Genomic DNA, 18961 nt, shown 5'->3' on the forward strand with positions numbered 1-18961 from the left:
TCACTAGGACAGATCAAAGTAAAATCTTGTCAACATTCTAGAGACCACAATTTAAGTTTGAAACTCATGAGAATAAGTCAGAATATTTTTCTTGATAATCTACAGGTCAAGTTTGAATCTGGGTCATGTGGGGTCAAAAACTAGGTCACCCGGTCAAATCAAAGGAAAAGCTTCTGAACACTCTAGAGGCCACAGTTTTGACCAAATCTTTATGAAACTTGGCCAGAATGCTTATCTTGATGATCTCTAGTTCAACTTTGAAAGTGGGTCATATGGGGTCAAAAACTAGGTCAGTAGGCCAGATCAAAGGGAAAGCTTGTGAACACTCTAGAGGCCATAGTTGTGGCTCAATCTTTATGAAACTTAGTCAGAATGTTTGTCTTGATGATCTTTAGGTCATGTTTGAATCTGGGTGATGTTGGTTCAAAAACTAGGTCACACAGTCAAATCAAAGGAAAAGTTTATGAACACTCTAGAGGCAGCAGTTGTGACTCAATCTTTATGAAACTTGGTCAGAATGTTTGTCTTGATGATTTCTAGGTAAAGTTTGAAACTGGGTCATGTAGGGTCAAAAACTAGATCACTAAGCTAGATCAAAGGAAAATCTTGTTAACACTGTAGAGACCACAATTTATGTTTGAAACTCATGAAAATTAGTCAGAATGTTTGTCTTGATGATCTATAAGTCAAAACTGAATCTAGGCCATGTTGGATAAAAAACTAGGTCACCTGGTCAAATCAAAGGAAAAGCTTCCAAAGTTGTGATCCAATCTATATGAAACCTGGTCAGAATGTTTGTCTTGATGATTTCTATGTGAAATTCTAAATTGGGTCATGCAGGGTCAAAAACTAGGTCAGTAGGCCAGATCAACTCTGGTGAGCGATATAGGACCATCATTGCCCTCTTGTTTGGTATTTTAGGAGATGGCAAAAATAGACAAGCATCAGAAATGTTTGACACTGAAAATCCAGCCACAGATGAAGAGTACTCACTACCAAAAATAAAATACTGCAAAGGTAATTCGGGAAAAGCTTTTCACAAAGCAACAAAGTTGAACAAACATACTGTGTCATCATGCCCATCTTCTGAAGCTCCTGTAGTTTACCTAGGTTCATCGCGTAATACAGCGTTGTCAGATGACTCAGCTTCTTCCCCGGAAACATCGTTGACAGCTGTACCATCTACTTCAGGTGATTCAGGTTTAGATACATCAGCTTCATCAGTTGAACCATCAACTTCAGTGGAGGGTTTCAAAATACCTGTTGTAGGAAGTAAGGTAGGCATGTTTAAAAATTATATTTCTGTTACCATGGCTTATGCCACAAGGTAAAATCAAAGAAAATATTTTCTAACACCAGTAGCCACATTTTCAATTTATGGAGCATTATCAGAAAGTTAATCCTAATGAAAAATGATTTAAGTTCTAAACTTGGTGATCTACGCACAAAAAGTAGATCATCAGGTCAGATCTTAGAGCAATTTTAGTAACACAAAAATGCTACATATTTTCCCAATCTACATGAAACCTTGTCAGAATATTCATAAGTCTTAGTCAGATGTGAAACTTGGTCACCTGGTTAAAATGAAGTCATTAGGTCAAGTCACAGAAAAACCATGTAAACACTATCATGCAAGATCTGTAAACTCTTGCATTTACTCGGATGAGCCATATTGGGACACTAAGACTTCTTTTTAATTTTTTGGACATTTTACATTGACATGTTTGTTTTGTTTTGTTGGGTTTAATGTCAAACCAACACAAAAGGAGGCCCCCAATATTCATGTCTTAGTGTGTATGTGCTTATTTCAGAACCTATCTGAAGATGTCAATGCAGCAATTCAGCTGATTGCAGAAGCCAATTTTTCCACAGAGGAATTCTCCAGTTTCCTCATGTTCTTTCAAAACTTCAGAAATGAACACATTGGATTGACCACTAGATTATCTAAAGTAGGATTTGCAAATATTGGTATGTAGATAATTCTGGCTATTTTCAGTAGATTGTTAAGTATCATAATTTTTGTCGAGCCCGTAAGGATGCGAAGACATAGTTGTCCAAATGGCTGTTCAGTGTATGTGCGTGCTTCCGTCCGTCCGGATTTCTCTGTCCGGACCATAAGTTTGTCATTGATTGTGGGATTTTAAAATAACTTGGCACAATTGTTCACCACCATGAGACGGCGTGTTGCGCTTAAAACCCGTGTCAATATCTTCACGGTCAAGGTCACACTTGGAGTTTAAAGGTCAAATATGGCTATAATTGACCTTGTCCAGACAATAACTTCGTCATTGAATGTGGGATTATAAAATAATCTGGCACAATTGTTTACCACCATGAGATGGTGTGTCGCTTGCAACACCGGCGTCAATATCTTAAAGGTCAAGGTCAAACTTGGAGTTTAAAGGTCAAATATGGCTATAATTGACCTTGTCCGGACAATAACTTTGTCATTGATTGTTGGATTTAAAATAAACTGGCACAATTGTTCACCACCATGAGACTGTGTGTGGCGTGCAACAACCGCGTTAATGTCTCAAAGGTCAAGGTCACACTTAGAGGTCAAAAATAGGGTATAAATTTGTCATTGATTGTGGGATTTTAAAATAACTTGGCACAATTTTTCACCACCATGAGACGGCGTGTCGCAACACCCATGTCAATATCTTAAAGGTTAAGGTCACACTTTGAGTTTAAAGGTCAAATATGGTTTTAATACAGTTGGAAAATTTCAGAGCTTAACTGTTTGAATTATAAGGAGGGCTATTGTACTCTCGTCGGCATCGATGTTGACATCTGACAAATTTCATAAAGCATTCTCGAAAGCATTCTTTTAACAGTATCATAACTGTCAGTCCTTTTGACAGCTGGCGGGCTTGACATGTTCCCCATGGGCATCTAGTTAGATTAATGTTTTTACATGAAAATGGACATTGCTGCAGTTCTAAGGCGTTGTAAAATTTACCAAAAAACTAACTTATATAGAATTAGAATACATTTAATATATCGCTCTGCAGAAAGTATGTCATCTTATTGTCATTCCTTTTTGTTTCGAAAGTGAAAGTAGCAACCTAGAACTGGATGACACTTGAAAGACAGCTCAATATCAAACACCGCCACATTTGCAGAAGTAATCAGAGTGCTAAAATTTTTAATTGAACAAAGCAGCTGTTATCATAGTTTTCCATAAATTTGGTGATCTGTGAATGTGTCGAAATTGGGGGCAGTTATCAAAAGGGAGATAGACTGGGTTAGACAGTGTACATGCTTTTTCAGTTTTAAAAAAATCAGTATGTGATTTATGATCAAAGAAATGGTTAGCCAAATAATATGTCTTACTCTTATAAAGTCTTATAGCTTTGGTAAATAGACCATATCTGTACACACTTAAAGCCTATCTGCAATTAATCAACATATATGAAAGATTTTGTGAGACGTTTTTAACCAGTTTAATGAGTTAATTTTTTAGCTCACCTGAGCAATGCTCAGGGTGAGCTATTGTGATCCGGCTGTGTCCGTCGTCCGTCCGTCATCAACAATTGTGATTAAAAGACATCTCCTCCAAAACAACGGAATGGATTTTGATGAAACTTGGCATAAATATTCCTTGGATGGTCCTCTACCAAAATTGTTCAGACAGTTCCGCTTGGTTGCACATAGGGGCCGCCAGAGCTAAAAATAGAAAAATCTTCAAATGACATCTCCTAAACCAATGGTCCGATTTTGAAATAATTTCACACAAATGGTCCTTATGTCACCCTCTACCAAGATTATTCAAATTATACAAATTTGTCATAAAGCATGGCCGCCAGGGGGCGTAGTCACTTTTCCCTATATATATATAGTGGAAATTAAAAAAATCTTCTTGTGTGAAACTGCTGGGCCAATTTTGAACAATAATTTTACACAAAAGGTCTTTGTGTGACCCTCTACCAAGATTGTTCAGACTATTTTGATTTATCAAAAAACATGGCCGCCAGAGGGTGTGGTCACTTATCCCTATATGTATATAGTGGAAAGTTCTTGTGTGACCTTCTACAAATATTGTTCAAATTATTTTGATTCGTCAAAAAACATGGCTGCCAGGTGGGACGTGGTCTCTTTTCCCTATATGTATATAGTGGAAAGTTCTTGTGTGATCCTCTACCAAGATTGTTCAAATTATTTTGATTCGTCTAAAAACATGGCCGCCAGAGTGTGTGGTCACTTTTCCCTATATGTATATAGTGGAAACTTCAAAAATCTTCTAGTGTGAAACTGCTACCCCAATTTTAAAATAGTTTTAAGCAAATGGTTCTTGTGTGACCTTCTGCAAATATGGTTCAAATTTTTCTTATTCCTCAAAAAACGTGGCCGCCAGGGAGGCGTGGTCACTTTCCCCTGTTTGTATATAGTGGAAATTGAAAAAATATTCTTGTGTGAAACTGCTAGCCAGATTTTAAAATAATTTTACACAAATGGTCCTTGTTTGACTCTGTACCAAGATTGTTCAAATTATTTTGATTCGTCAAAAAAACATGGCCGCCGGGGGACGTGGTCACTTTTCCCTATATGTTTATAGTGGAAACTTTAAAAATCTTCTTTTGTGAAACTGCTAGCCCGATTTTAAAATAATTTTACACAAATGGTTCTTGTGTGACCTTCTACAAGCATTGTTCAAATTTTTCTTATTCGTCAAAAAACATGGACGCCAGAGGGTGTGGTCACTTTTCATCAACAATTTCTTTAAACAATATTTCCTCCAAAACCACCCAATGGATTTTGATGGAACTTTACACAAATGATCTCTTGGTAGCCCTCTTTCAAAGTTGTTCAAATGGTTCCGGTTCATTGAACATATGGGTCTTTTTGGTTAAAAATAGGTTTTTAGCTATCAGACTTTAAAAATCCTTTTCTCTAGAGCTTTGATATTTGGCATTTGATTTAAGAGTTTGACTCTCTACCATATTTGTCCAAATCATTACCCTAAGGTAAAAAAATGGCCACACCCCTGTGTCTGACATGTACTTACTATAGGCTTTTATATATAAGAAGCTTTGAAAATCTTCTCTGAATCAATAATGGCTAGGGCCTTGATATTTGGCAGGTGATATCAGATATGTAATTTCGACCGTAATTTTATATAAATATCATATGGCAGCTTGTGTGACATTGATATTGTCTACCCGAGGGCAAAATGTCACCCGAGGCGAAAGTCTAGCTATTCCACTGACCCTGGCGTCGGCGGCGGCGTCACACCTTGGTTAAAGTTTTGCATGCAAGTACATATGGCTTTCATTTAAAGGCATATAGCTTTAAAACTTATTTTTTTCTTTTTTAGCTCACCTGTCACATAGTGACAAGGTGAGCTTTTGTGATCACCCTTCGTCCGTCGTCTGTGCGTGCGTGCGTCAACAATTTCATGTCAGCACGATAGTGGTTTCATTTATGATTTTATTTTAACCAAACTTGCACACAACTTGTATCACCATAAGATCACGGTTCCTTTCTTGAACTGGCCAGATCCCATTATGGGTTCCAGAGTTATGGCCCCTGAAAGGGCCAAAATTAGCTATTTTGACCTTGTCTGCACAATAGCAGCTTTATTTATGATTTGATTTTTACCAAACTGGCACACAACTTGTATCGCCATAAGATCTTGGTTCCTTTCTTGAACTGGCCAGATTCCATTATAGGTTCCAGAGTTATGGCCCCTGAAATGGCCAGAATTAGCTATTTTGACCTTGTCTGCAAATAGCAGCTTCATTTATGATTTTATTTTAACCAAACTTGCACACAACTTGTATCACCATAAAATATTGGTTCCTTTCTTGAACTGGCGAGATTCCATTATGGGTTCCAGAGTTATGGCCCCTGAAAGGGCCAGAATTATCTATTTTGACCTTGTCTGCACAATAGCAGCTTCATTTATGATTTGAATTTAATCAAACTTGCACAAAACTTGTGTCACCATAAGATCTCGTTTCCTTTCTTGAACCAGCCAGATCCCATAATGGGGTCCAGAGTTATGGCCCCTGAAAGGGCCAAAATTAGCTATTTTGACCTTGTCTGTACAATAGTTGCTTCATTTATGATTTGATTTTAACCAAACTTGCACACAACTTGTATCACTACAAAATCTTGCTTCCTTTATTGAACTGGCCAAATTCCATCATGGGTTCCAGAGTTACGGCTCCTTAAAGGTCCAAAATCGGCTATTTTGGCTTTTGCAGCCATATATAGACTTCATTTATGGTTTTATTTGATACAAACTTCCAAAATATCTTCAACAACAATAAATCTTGGATTCCATGACAAATCAGATGCAGTCTTAGGTTCCAGAATTTTATATCTGATTACCTCCCCTGATTGTAATCAAAATGGATTTATATCAGTAAGTCCTATAGGACTTATTTGAAATTTCATTATTGTTATTAGTTGGACAATCAAGGTAGATAACTATGGACTGATTTTATGTCAAATTACCTCCCTTTATTTCAAATTAAAATGGGTATATCTCCGTAACTAATGAAGATACTGGTCTGAAATTTCATTTATGCCAACAGATTTATTTGGCAGATCCTTCTTTTGTTCACTTACAATATTTATTTTTTTAATTACTTCCCTTTTACGTTACTATAAATAGCTTATTTTTAGTAACTTTTTTATTATTGGCCGTAGGGAAAAACCGAGACCACTTTTCTGTGGTACAACATGGATGGTACCTCCAATTTTTAGGTGTATTTTGACATATCTATACCTTATAAGAATTTTTTTTTCTTTTTGGTTAAATTTCTTCCCTTTGTTGTTCCTGTCCTTTGAATTTAGATGTTTTTTCTGAGGACCTTCTTGTCCTCAAGTGCAATGATAACAGGTGAGCGATATAGAGCCATCATGGCCCTCTTGTCTAGGTCAATTACCAACCTCACTGGGTCAAGTCCCATAACTCTGACATGTATTTTGAGCAAATTATGCCCCCTTTTTGGACTTAGAAAATCCTGGTTAAAGTTGTACATGCAAGTTACCAAAACTAATGCAGATATTGAATTGAAACTTCACATGTGTCTTTTGGGTTATAAAACTAGTTAATAGCATCAAGTCCCATAACTCTGACCTGCATTTTGGCCAAATTATGCCCCCTTTTGGACTTAGAAAATCCTGGTTCAAGTTTTGCGTGTAAGTACATACAGTTATTAGTAAAAGGCATATAGATTTGAAACTTATTTTTTCTTTTTCCAGATCAATTACCAACCTCACTGGGTCAAGTCCCATAACTCTGACATGTATTTTTGGCAAATTATGCCCCCTTTTGGACATAGAAAATCCTGGATAAAGATTAACATGCAAGTTACTTTCTCCAAAACTAATGCAGATATTGAATTGAAACTCTACAGATATTTTAACATATAGGGTAATATTTTCCTGCTTCTGGGACAATAATTCGAATAGTCGAGCATTGGCTGTCTTATGGACAGCTCTTGTTATAAAGTGTCCTGCTAATTTCTTTTCAAATAGGCCTTTAAGAGTAGGACTGGGACGATTACTCGGTTAATCGGATCCGATTCAATTACTAAGTAAAATCGGTTTCAATTTTGCAAAATCGGTAATCGCTTTCAAACAATAAACATCACAAATCGTACTTAATTTATTTTTATATATTTCTTTGACCAGCACATAGACCCGCAGTATATTTCCGCTAAAACATATAGCTTTAAAACTTTGCCTGTCGTGATAAATGAAATACACCAAAATATGACTTATTAATCATTACACTGCTTGCAAATGATAAAGTTTGTACCATAAGTTCCTAATGAAGTCAGCTGCTGCTTAGCTCAGTAGGTAAGAGCGTTGGTCTATGGAGCGCGGGGGTCGCGAGTTCGATCCTCGGGCGGGGCGTATGTTCTCCTTGACTATTTGATAAACGACATTGTGTCTGAAATCATTAGTCCTCCACCTCTGACAATTCATGTGGGGAAGTTGGCAGTTACTTGCGGAGAACAGGTTTGTACTGGTACAGAATCCAGGAACACTGGTTAGGTTAACTGCCCGCCGTTACATGACTGAAATACTGTTGAAAAACGGCGTTATAAACCCAAAACAAACAAACAAACAGCTGCTGGAGGTAACTTGATACGGTCGTCAGGAAAGAAAACAGGCATTTTCAATATAGCGGCCGATTAACCGGTTTGATTCGATTTCATACAAATGATTAATCGGTTTAAAAAAATTGAAATCTTCCTAGCCCTATTTAAGAGGCCAATACAGGTAAAAAGCAGAAATAGCTTTACAAGATTTTTTCCTTGGGATATCTTCATTAAGGTTATGTTTTTAATTCTAAACACATTTGTTACCATTTATGATTCATTGCATCATACTTATATTCAAGGTCAAAAAGTTGATGCCAGGTGAACATTTTAGGGTTTTTAGACCTCTTGTAAAACATGTTGGGCTGACTTATTAAATATTTTAGGCTGAGAGAGATTTTAAGAAATTACTTTAGAATATTAACATAGTACAGAGTTTTGCACTTCTTATATTTCATCACTTTAATGTTGAAAAATTTCATCTTATTTCAGCATTACAAGATTGGAAGCAAGTACCACCATTTCAGAAACTGGGGTACAAATTTAAAGCGCACAACACAGAAAAATACCAGAGGGCTCTAGGGGAATACACAGCAGTAAGTAATAAAAAATAGGGATACAGCTTAATGCTGTTAATTGGGTAATACTTGTGGTGATTGTATTATTGTTAATTTTCATGTGCAGAGTTATACTGTTACACTGTTGTCCTTAGGGCTCAATAGCCTTCACATAAGATGTTGATTTTACTTGACTAGTCAGTGGGGCTCAAATGCCATCAAACATGATGTTGATTTCACTTGACTGTAGTCCATGGGTCTCAACTGCGATCAAACATGATGTTGATTTCATATGACTGTAGTCCACAGGACTTGACTACCATCAGATATGATATGATATCACTCGATTGTAGTCCAATGGGTCTCAAATGCCATCAAACAAGATGTTGATTTCACTTCATACTATATGATAGTAGTGGTCATGTATTCAGTACTATGTAACTTTTATTAAAACTTCATGAGGGTGAATTGTCCAAATGATAATGAATATTGTGATTTCTTACAAACTATGTCAATGTACAGAAGCACTTGCATTTAGTGTATCTCCTCTGTTTTCAGTTCTTCAGCTGAGTTGGTGGGACATTTAATGCTGGTAAGACATTTTCTCTCCTTAAAGATTTCAGTTTCCTGTATTTTGCAAGATGCACAATCAACATTTTGTTTAAGTTTCTTTGCCCCCACCCCTCAAATTTTGCGGGAGGGGGAGGGAAGATACTTAGATTAGCCAGCTGGAGCCCATCTGTATGAACAAAATTGTGTCCTGCATATATCAAAACATATTTGACATAGTCAGCATATAAAGTAGTGCCCTTTACTTAGAAAGAATATGCACTTGGGAAATAAAAGTTAGAGTTGCATACAGTCGAGACTGTTTTAAGAGACGGACTTTGGGAAGCAGCGAAAAAGGTCACATATGACAGGGAGTCTCTTAAAACAGTCTCACTTAACAGGATGACGCTGGTTTCATATATTTTTCCAATTACATGAATATCGGATACTTGTATATTGGCCTCTTTTAAGGTAGGAGTGGAAAATGATTAAATACTATTTCTTTAATTGCATATTGATGTTGATAAAACAAATTTAAGCTCATGATCTGGCAAGAAAATAAAGGGGAGCAGTAAAATATAAATGTTCCATTTGAACTATTTTACACACTGAGATTTATGATATTCATATTTTTGTGTACTAATTGTTCATTGACATTTATTCGAATATTGACTGCATCTTTAATCTGTGTTTACTTCTTCGTTTCCTGTTAAATACCGCCATATTTTTGTTTCACCAGGAATAAAGTTAATTTATGCACCGACTGCGAATTCTTCAGACTTTATACGCTGGTTTTCCCTAATCGAGCAATTCAAGTGCCTTAACATGCTGTTCTAATGTCAAAACAGTTCTTTTTTATGTTTTTCATCGGCCATTTTTTGTAAACAAATAGGCATACAGACACTAAATAGAAAAATGGCGCAAAAAAAAATGGTAGTCGCATAATGGCGGATATAAATAGTTCTCAGTTTTTTTGCTCTGCGGAGCTATTTTCCTTATTTTCTTTGCAATTTTTTTGCTAAAATCACATGACAGATCTATGCTTGACATGTAGGTAGCATTTTCATAATGAAATAACAACATGACAAAATTTTTCATGGAAACTTAGATCATACACCACCAGTATAATTTGGGGTCTCATTTTTTAGCTGATTTTGCAGTTTGTGTGTTTGACTGAAATTATTTTTCTTGCATCAAACATGACCCCCACTTTTCTCTTGCTCTTTAGTTAGCACTGACAATATTCTTCAAGAAAATGTAAGTTACAGACATTTAAAATGAGTCCTGATGCGTGCTGCGGTCATTGGAAATAGGTCAGTTTTATATAGAACAAAGAACAACAACTATTTAGTGTGTTATAACCAATAAGTTCTTGTCTCAAACAACTTCACGCGAGATAAAGAACGGTAACTCTCTCGTGTAAAATCTTGCGAGGGAGCATCTCAAAGTCGCTGAAAACGGTCTAAATATCGATTCGGGAGCCTGATTTCACAGTTGTTTGTCGCGTAAGGCAGGGGGTTGCTTAATTCAGACTCTTTTAATAGTAAATTGCGTCTGGAGCATAAAAAAGGGTTGTATATGACAGGGAGTCGCTAAATTCAGGGGGTTGTTAAGGCAGTCTTGACTGTATATCTCGAAAAGTATTTGACCTAAAATCATGAAACATATAGGGAATATTATTTAGCATGTGAAGTTCACAGTGCACCTGGGGTTTTATTTAGAATTTACAATCACTCCCAACCACATAAAAAGAATAAAAATGATGTTTTCTAGTATCCATACCCCAACCCTAGACTGGCAACCCACTCAAAGTTTATGTTCAAGTTTATGGAGTCTTGCATTGTCTGTAAAAGCAATCACTTGACCCTCCCCGCTTTGGGTTCCAAACCAAACAAGGGGATTTAAAGTTATTCTTTTGTGGAAGCCATCAAGCTAGGTTACAGAAGGTTGGAAATTCCACCGTGGGTTCTTCCTCCTCTGTTCAAAGCTGGAAAAGTTGCCAAATGACCTAAATTGCCTGTTGGCTCTAAACCTAGCGAAAACAAAAAAGACAAAAATCATTAAATTTTGTACAGTGACAGTAGGGTCACCAGTGTCCTATGTTGACCAATCTAGTTTCAGTTGTACTTGAAATGTTAAATTTGCAGCATAATATATGTCATTTGTAACTTTAACTCATATTTTGTTTATTTATTGCAGTTTATGGTGGAAAAAAAGAAGAAGAAAAAACTGGCAATGAAGAGGTCATAGTCTTTGACAATTTCCATTGCTTTTGGTACAGCAGAGAAAATATGTTAGTTACAAGAACAGGCCTAAGGAGCAAGCATAAATGTAGAAAAACAAGTAGTTCTTTATCGCAAAATGTTTAGATGAGGGAGAAAAAACTGTTTCAGATGTAGTTCATAGTTTATCAAAATCAAGAAAACATTGATTAGTTGATTATAGTTTGTATGATGTTAAACCTTTAATACTTACTTGTTCAGTTTTACATATTGCATGATTTTGAATTACATACCTAATAATTTCACTGTTACGGTGGTTGTCACATGCTGAGGAAGTAATACAGTTAGGGTCAGAAAATTGTCGGGTAATTCAAAAATTGTCTGGGACGTTTTGAAATAGGGGCAATGTTAGGTAGATATCATAGAAGTAGGTTTTTCAGGCAAGTTTTTCTGAAAGGCTGGTAGAGCCCATCCTGGCTGTGTGGTTATTGCCTCTTACCCCTTACTGCTGTGGATTCAAAACCAATCCCTCAAGGTGTTGAATTTTTCAGGGTAGGAATCCATCCAGCTGGTTCACTGAAAGTCTACCCACGTGCCTGCACATGCCTGAAACAGTGGAGAGGCACCTGGAGGTCTTCCTCCAACATCAAACAATACCAGTGTGACTAATCCACACAAGACTGGATGTAGGAATGGATGGAGTCCATCATACCAGAATTTGTTTCTGAAGAATAATTAGTTGGTTTACATTTTTATGTTAGATACCAGAAAAATGTCAGGGAAAACACCTGTTGTCTGGGAAGCATCAGGGAAATTTTTGTTTGAGTTGTGGGAGCACTCTGTTACCTTACATGTTAAGTTTCGTTTACTTTACTGGTAGTAAAATAAAATTATTTTTGCAAAAATTGTTGAATCGTTGTCTGTATAGTATCTGAAGTTCCGGTTCTTGATTATTTTCCCTAACATGATCAACGTTACGTGAAGCGAAGCACATGTATCACAAGAGCATATCAGTATTTTAAAGTTTCAGAAAAAAGGCATATTCTTGATGCAAGAAGGAAATGTATGTTCTTATTCTGGAGCAGAGGATATCTTAAGTACTATTTAGTACTTCAGTGTCACCCATGACTCACTATACATCTGTTTAGTTGGCCTAAGTATATTTACGTATATTCTCTTTTATCGTCGAGTATTTAGCAGAAGGTTGCTCTAAAAAGTGCTAGAAATCCTTATTACTCTGTACCAAGTAGGACCTTGTGCCAAAGATTTTATACAACGTGAGTGCAAGTATGGTTTTGAATCTCTTATCGTCAATATTCAGACAGTGGAACTGCAAAAATGACCTTTTTCCTAATTAAGCCACACTTAATCGTGCGGTTTAACAATAGTGTACAGTAAAATTGGCTCTGTTTTCTGGTGATATTTTGATTAAGAAGGTTTTTTAGCTCACCTGTCACGAAGTGACAAGGTGAGCTATTGTGACCGCTTGATGTCCGTCGTGCATCAACAATTTGTAAAAAAATCTTCTTCTTGAAAACCATTGGGCAGAATTACACCAAACTTCACAGGAATGATCCTTGGGTGGCCCCCTTTCAAAATTGTTCAAAGAATTGAATTCCATAGAGAACTCTGGTTGCCATGGCAGCCGAAAGGAAAAACTTAAAAAATCTTCTTCTCAAAAACCAGAAGCCCTAGAGCTTAGATATTTGGTGTGAAGCATTGCCTAGTGGACCTCTACCAAGTTTGTTCAAATCATGACCCCTGGGTCAAAATTGACCCCGCCCCAGGGACCACTTGATTTTACATAGGAAAATCTTAAAAAATCTTCTTCTCAAAAACCAGAAGCCCTAGAGCTTAGATATTTGACATGTAGCATTGCCTAGTGGACCTCTACTAAAGTTATTCAAATCATGACCTCTGGGTCAAAATTGACCCCCACCCCAGGGGTCACTTGATTTTACATATGAAAATCTTCAAAAAATTTCTAAAAATAAACCAAAAAGCCTAGAGCTTAGATATTTAACATGTAGCATTGCCTAGTTGACCTCTACAAAATTTGTTTAAATCATGACCCCCGGGTCAAAATTGACCCCACCCCAGGGGTCACTTGATTTTACATAGGAAAATCTTAAAAAATCTTCTTCTCAAAAACCAGAAGCCCTAGAGCTTAGATATTTGGTGTGAAGCATTGCCTAGTGGACCTCTACCAAATTTGTTCAAATCATGACCCCGGGGTCAAAATTGACCCCGCCCCAGGGGTTACTTGATTGTACATAGGAAAATCTTAAAAAATCTTCTTCTCAAAAAGCATAAGCCCTGGAGCTTAGATATTTGACATGTAGCATTGCCTAGTGGACCTCTACTAAAGTTGTTCAAATCATGACCTCTGGGTCAAAATTGACCCCCACCCCAGGGGTCACTTGATTTTACATATGAAAATCTTCAAAAATTTTCTAAAAATAAACCAGAAGGCTTAGGTCTTAGATATTTGACATGTAGCATTGCCTAGTAGACTTCTACAAAATTTGTTCAAATCATGACCCCCGGGATCAAATTTGCTCCGCTCCATAGGGTTACTTGATTGTACATAGAAAAATCTTCAAAATTTTCTTAAAAAAAACCCAGAAGGCCTAGACTGCTTAGATATTTGACATGTAGCATTGCCTAGTGGACCTCTACAAAATTTGCTCAAATTTTGACCCCCCCCCCCCCCCTCCCAGGGTCAAATTGACCCAGTCCCAGGGTTACTTGATTGTGCATAGAGAAATCTTCATAAATTTGCTAAAAATAAACCAGAAGGCCTAGATCTTAAAGCTTTAGCTAAGAAATTTGTTCAAGCAAGCAACTCTACTCAGGTGAGCGATATAGGGCCATCATGGCCCTCTTGTTTGTATTTTTATGCAATTTCTCATTACATTTGAATATATTTTACCGACCATGTTCCAGTCAACAACTTTCCGGTTCCAAGGATGTATCATGTTGCTATGTGAGTGTTGCTGTTTTTCCATTTACCTTGCAGAGATTTTCGAAGCGGTGACTTTTCTCTTGAAAAAGTGTGGTCACATTGAGTCCCAAATTCCAAAAACATACATTTTATGCATTTCAACAGGTTTGTTGTTGGTAGGAATCGACTGAAAATGCACTGCAATCATGTAGTTTGCTTCTCATTCGACTTGTAAATGTTAATACCTGTTTTCTACAATGTTCTAGGGATTCATGTCTGAATGGTCACATTGTGTCCATTAAATTTAGTAAATGGTGTATTTGGCAAGTAATTCCAGTCTTCTACATAATAGTGAGTCTTTTCAAGTGTTTTAGTGATGCAATTCATTAAAGGAATAAACATACTTAATAGGTAATCCAGAAGCACTTTCGGGGGGCCTCCGTGGCCGAGTGGTTAAGGTTGCTGACTTCAAATCACTTGCCCCTCATCGATGTGGGTTCGAGCCTCACTCGGGGCGTTGAATTCTTCATGTGAGGAAGCCATCCAGCTGGCTTACGGAAGGTCGGTGGTTCTACCCAGGTGCCCGCTCGTGATGAAATAATGTACGGAGGGGCACCTGGGGTCTTCCTCCACCATTAAACCTGTAATTGTGTCGGTGCGACGTTAAACCCAACAAAACAAAACAAACAGAAGCACTTTCGAGCTTGTCACATAACAGCTGAAAGAAAAAATCCTTTTTTTTCCATTGTTATATTTGAGTAAACTAGTTCCTGCTTTACATCATTGTGGACCTATACTTGACATTTTGTAGTATTTTTAGGGAAGCTTTGTATAGACATGTAAACTTATTCCACATAAGAGTGTAAAATTTTCTTATTTTGTGTTGCTCAACAATCTTGAATAAACTTGTACACTGTATTATGAATCTTTTGGTATTATTTTTTAAAATGTCTTAATGCATGACTTACCAAACTTTATAATAAAGAAAGCAGTGCATTACATAATTATCAATCTAATAAACATAATAGTGCTGAAAATAGTGAAATCACTGTGCCATCAATTGTAAAGTTTAACAAGTAATTCTTATTTTTCAGTCACTGCAATTTATTGTGATATTTTCAACTAACTTTACTTTTTAAGACTTTAGCGTTGGTTAAAATACACCGCATATATTGATATATACTGTTTCATTGTCCGTGCATTTAAATATGTATTGTCGCCAAAGCATTAATCATATACGTTACCTTTATTTGTTAAATTACATGTGCTAGGAAGTGAAACAAATGTGAAAATCATAATTATCTTTATAAGACATTGTAAAGATATTTAAGTCTATTGAAGTTTGAAAATAAAGTATTACTTATTTATAATGGCCCATAGCAAACAGCATTTATGATATGATTTTAAATTTTGATAAACCGTATCTTATGATAACAAAATCCATATACACTACTGAATGATGCCTGAATGATTTCACTTCACAGTCAGCAATCGATTTTTAGCTCGACTATTCGAAGAATAAGTAGAGCTATCCTACTCACCACAGCGTCGGCGTCATACCTTGGATAAGTTATTCGTACCAGTCCACATTTTGACAAAGTCTTTTTAGATAAAGCTTTGAAACTTTCAACACTTGTTTACCACCACCATGGCCAGTTATAGGCAAGAGCACATAACTCCATCAAGGATTTTGGCTTAATTATGGCCCCTTTTGACTTAGAAATCATGGTTAAGTTTTTCGTACCAGTTCATATTTTGACAAAGTCTTTTGAGATAAAGCTTTGAAACTTTCAACTCTTGTTTACCATCACCATGTCCAGTTATAGGCAAGAGCACATAACTCCATCAAGGATTTTGGCTGAATTATGGCCCTTTTTGACTTAGAAATCTGGGTTAATATTTCGTACCAGTTCATATTTTGACAAAGTCTTTTGAGATAAAGCTTTGAAACTTTCAACACCTGTTTACCATCACCATATCCAGTTATAGGCAAGAGTACATAACTCCATCAAGGATTTTGGCTGAATTATTTCCCTTTAGGACTTAGAAATCTTGGTTAAGTTTTCCGTACCAGTTTATATTTTTTGTAAAGTGTTTGACATATGGCTTTGAAACTTTTATCACTTGTTTAGTATAATAGTCTCTATCTGTGGGAAAGAGTACATAACTCTGTCATCTATTTTGGCTGAATTATGGCCTTTTTTGGACTTTGAAATTGGTTCTGTTTTCATACAAGTCCACGTTTTGTCAAAACTATTTGACATATGGCTTTTAAACTTTGAACAGTTGTTTATCATTGTGATTTCCATCTGTAGGCAAGAGTACATAACTATTTTGACTGAATTATGGCCATTTTTGGACTTTGAAATTGGTTCATACGTTTCCATTTAGTGCAAGACTTATCGAAATCAAAGAAATACAAGAACATTGTTTGTCTAATCTATTTATTTCTTTTGTTTGAATATCTGTGGAAATATTTTGACCCCATTCTACAATCAATTCTTCGAATAGTCGTGCGCGCTGTCATCAGACAGCTCTTGTTTTATTTTCCCTTACAGAAACTGGAGAAATGCCCATACGCAGTTCACTAACATGACATTCTTAGGTAAACAAAATGGCAAAGGAAGAAGAATTTAGACATTGAAACCAGATACGTTACCGATATTTTAAATTCGGAATGTGTTCTGTGCTTTATGGATGCAAAAATGATAGAATTACTATCATTGAATAGATGCAATAAATGCCAGAAATATGAAGTTTACACGAAAACGACATATGTTAGTTGTACAGGCAATTTTAGAATTTGATAAATATAAATGCATCATTGGTCAAAATCTTACAACTATCACTTTTATAATCTTTCAATCTTGTGAAAAATATTTTTTCTAGTTTAATACAACTTGTAGTGTTGAAAGTATAAAAACTATATGAAGTTAAAGCCTACATATATAGGCACACTATGCTAGTTGAAGGTACATTTTAAAGCGTATTCATTTAATGGTATTGAAAATTCCAAAACTACATACGTCATTATCAAGCTTTTTTTTAGCTCACATGTCACTTTGTGACAAGGTGAGCTTTTGTGATCGCGCAGCTTTTGTGATCCGTCGTCCGTCCGTGCGTCCGTACACTTTTGCTTGTGACCACTCTAGAGGTCACATTTTTCATGGGATCTTTATGAAAGTTGGTCAGAATGTTCACCTTGATGATATCTAGGTCAAGTTCGAAACTGGGTCACATGCGGACCAAAACTAGGTCAGTAGGTCTAAAAATAGAAAAACCTTGTGACCTCTCTAGAGGCCATACTTTTCAATGGATCTTCATGAAAGTTGGTCAGAATGTTTATCTTGATGATATCTAGGTCAAGTACGAAACTGGGTCATGTTCCGTCAAAAACTAGGTCAGTAGGTCAAATAATAAAAAAACCTTGTGACCTCTCTAGAGGCCATATTTCTCAATGGATCTTCATGAAAATTGGTCAGAATGTTCATCTTGATGATATCTAGGTCAAGTTCGAAACTGGGTCACGTGGGGTTAAAAACTAGGTCAGTAGATCTAAAAATAGAAAAACCTTGTGACCTCTCTAGAGGCCATATTTTTCATGAGATCTTCATGAATATTGGTCAGAATGTTTATCTTGATGATATCTAGGTCAAGTTTGAAACTGGGTCACGTAGGGTCAAAAACTAGGTCATTAGGTCTAAAAATAGAAAAACCTTGTGACCTCTCTAGAGGCCATATTTCTCAATGGATCTTCATGAAAATTGGTCAGAATGTTCATCTTGATGATATCTAGGTCAAGTTCGAAACTGGGTCACATGGGGTTAAAAACTAGGTCAGTAGATCTAAAAATAGAAAAACCTTGTGACCTCTCTAGAGGCCATATTTTTCATGAGATCTTCATGAATATTGGTCAGAATGTTCACCTTGATGTTATCTAGGTCAAGTTCGAAACTGGGTCATGTGCGGTCAAAATCTAGGTCAGTAGATCTAAAAATAGAAAAACCTTGTGACCTCTCTAGAGGCCATATTTCTCAATGGATCTTCATGAAAATTGGTCAGAATGTTCATCTTGATGATATCTAGGTCAGGTTCGTAACTGGGTCATGTGCGGTCAAAAACTAGGTCAGTAGGTCGAAAAATAGAAAAACCTTGTGACCTCTCTAGAGGCCATATTTTTCACGAGATCTTCATGAAAATTGGTGATAATGTTCACCTTGATGATATCTAGGTCAAGTTTAAAAGTGGGTCACGTGCCTTCAAAAACTAGGTCATTAGGTCAAAACAATAGAAAAAGCTTGTGACCTCTCTAGAGGCCATATTTTTCAATGGATCTTCATTAAAAATTGGTCAGAATTTTTTATCTTGATGATATCTAGGTCACATGTGCTCAAAAACTAGGTCACTATGTCAAATAATAGAAATAACGACGTCATACTCAGTTGAACACTGGGTCATGTGGGGATAGGTGAGCGATTCAGGACCATCATGGTCCTCTTGTTATAATAGGGCATTGATTTTGAGTTTCATCTATAAATGAAGTAAAACATTCTATTTGTTATATTTAGATTCCTTAAACTAAACTATGGATGCATGCCTTACTTTTTCATTTCTAGATCTGACTTTCGT

The 18961-nt window shown here is 36.4% G+C and overlaps 1 protein-coding gene across 7 annotated transcripts in view; it reads left to right on the plus strand.

Moving 5' to 3' along the window:
- LOC123564830 (probable RNA-binding protein 19) overlaps positions 1-18961 on the plus strand; it is a 120418-nt gene that overhangs the window by 60932 nt on the left and 40525 nt on the right. For 2 of the 7 annotated variants that reach the window (XM_045358687.2, XM_045358686.2), the window contains exons 10-14: positions 922-1277; positions 1812-1968; positions 8553-8656; positions 9176-9209; positions 11366-11528. The exons of 2 other annotated variants lie outside the window; for them this stretch is intronic. In XM_045358687.2, the coding sequence (XP_045214622.2) occupies positions 922-1277; positions 1812-1968; positions 8553-8656; positions 9176-9187 (629 nt within the window). In that variant the 3' untranslated portion in view covers positions 9188-9209; positions 11366-11528. Of the gene's footprint in view, positions 1-921; positions 1278-1811; positions 1969-8552; positions 8657-9175; positions 9210-11365; positions 11529-11939; positions 13381-18961 lie in introns of those variants that run through there. 3 more of the 7 variants (XR_008369988.1, XM_053537445.1, XR_006689046.2) reach the window with 2 other exon arrangements.

The sequence above is a fragment of the Mercenaria mercenaria genome, chromosome 2 (assembly GCF_021730395.1).
Source record: "Mercenaria mercenaria strain notata chromosome 2, MADL_Memer_1, whole genome shotgun sequence".
Lineage (NCBI taxonomy): Eukaryota > Metazoa > Mollusca > Bivalvia > Venerida > Veneridae > Mercenaria > Mercenaria mercenaria.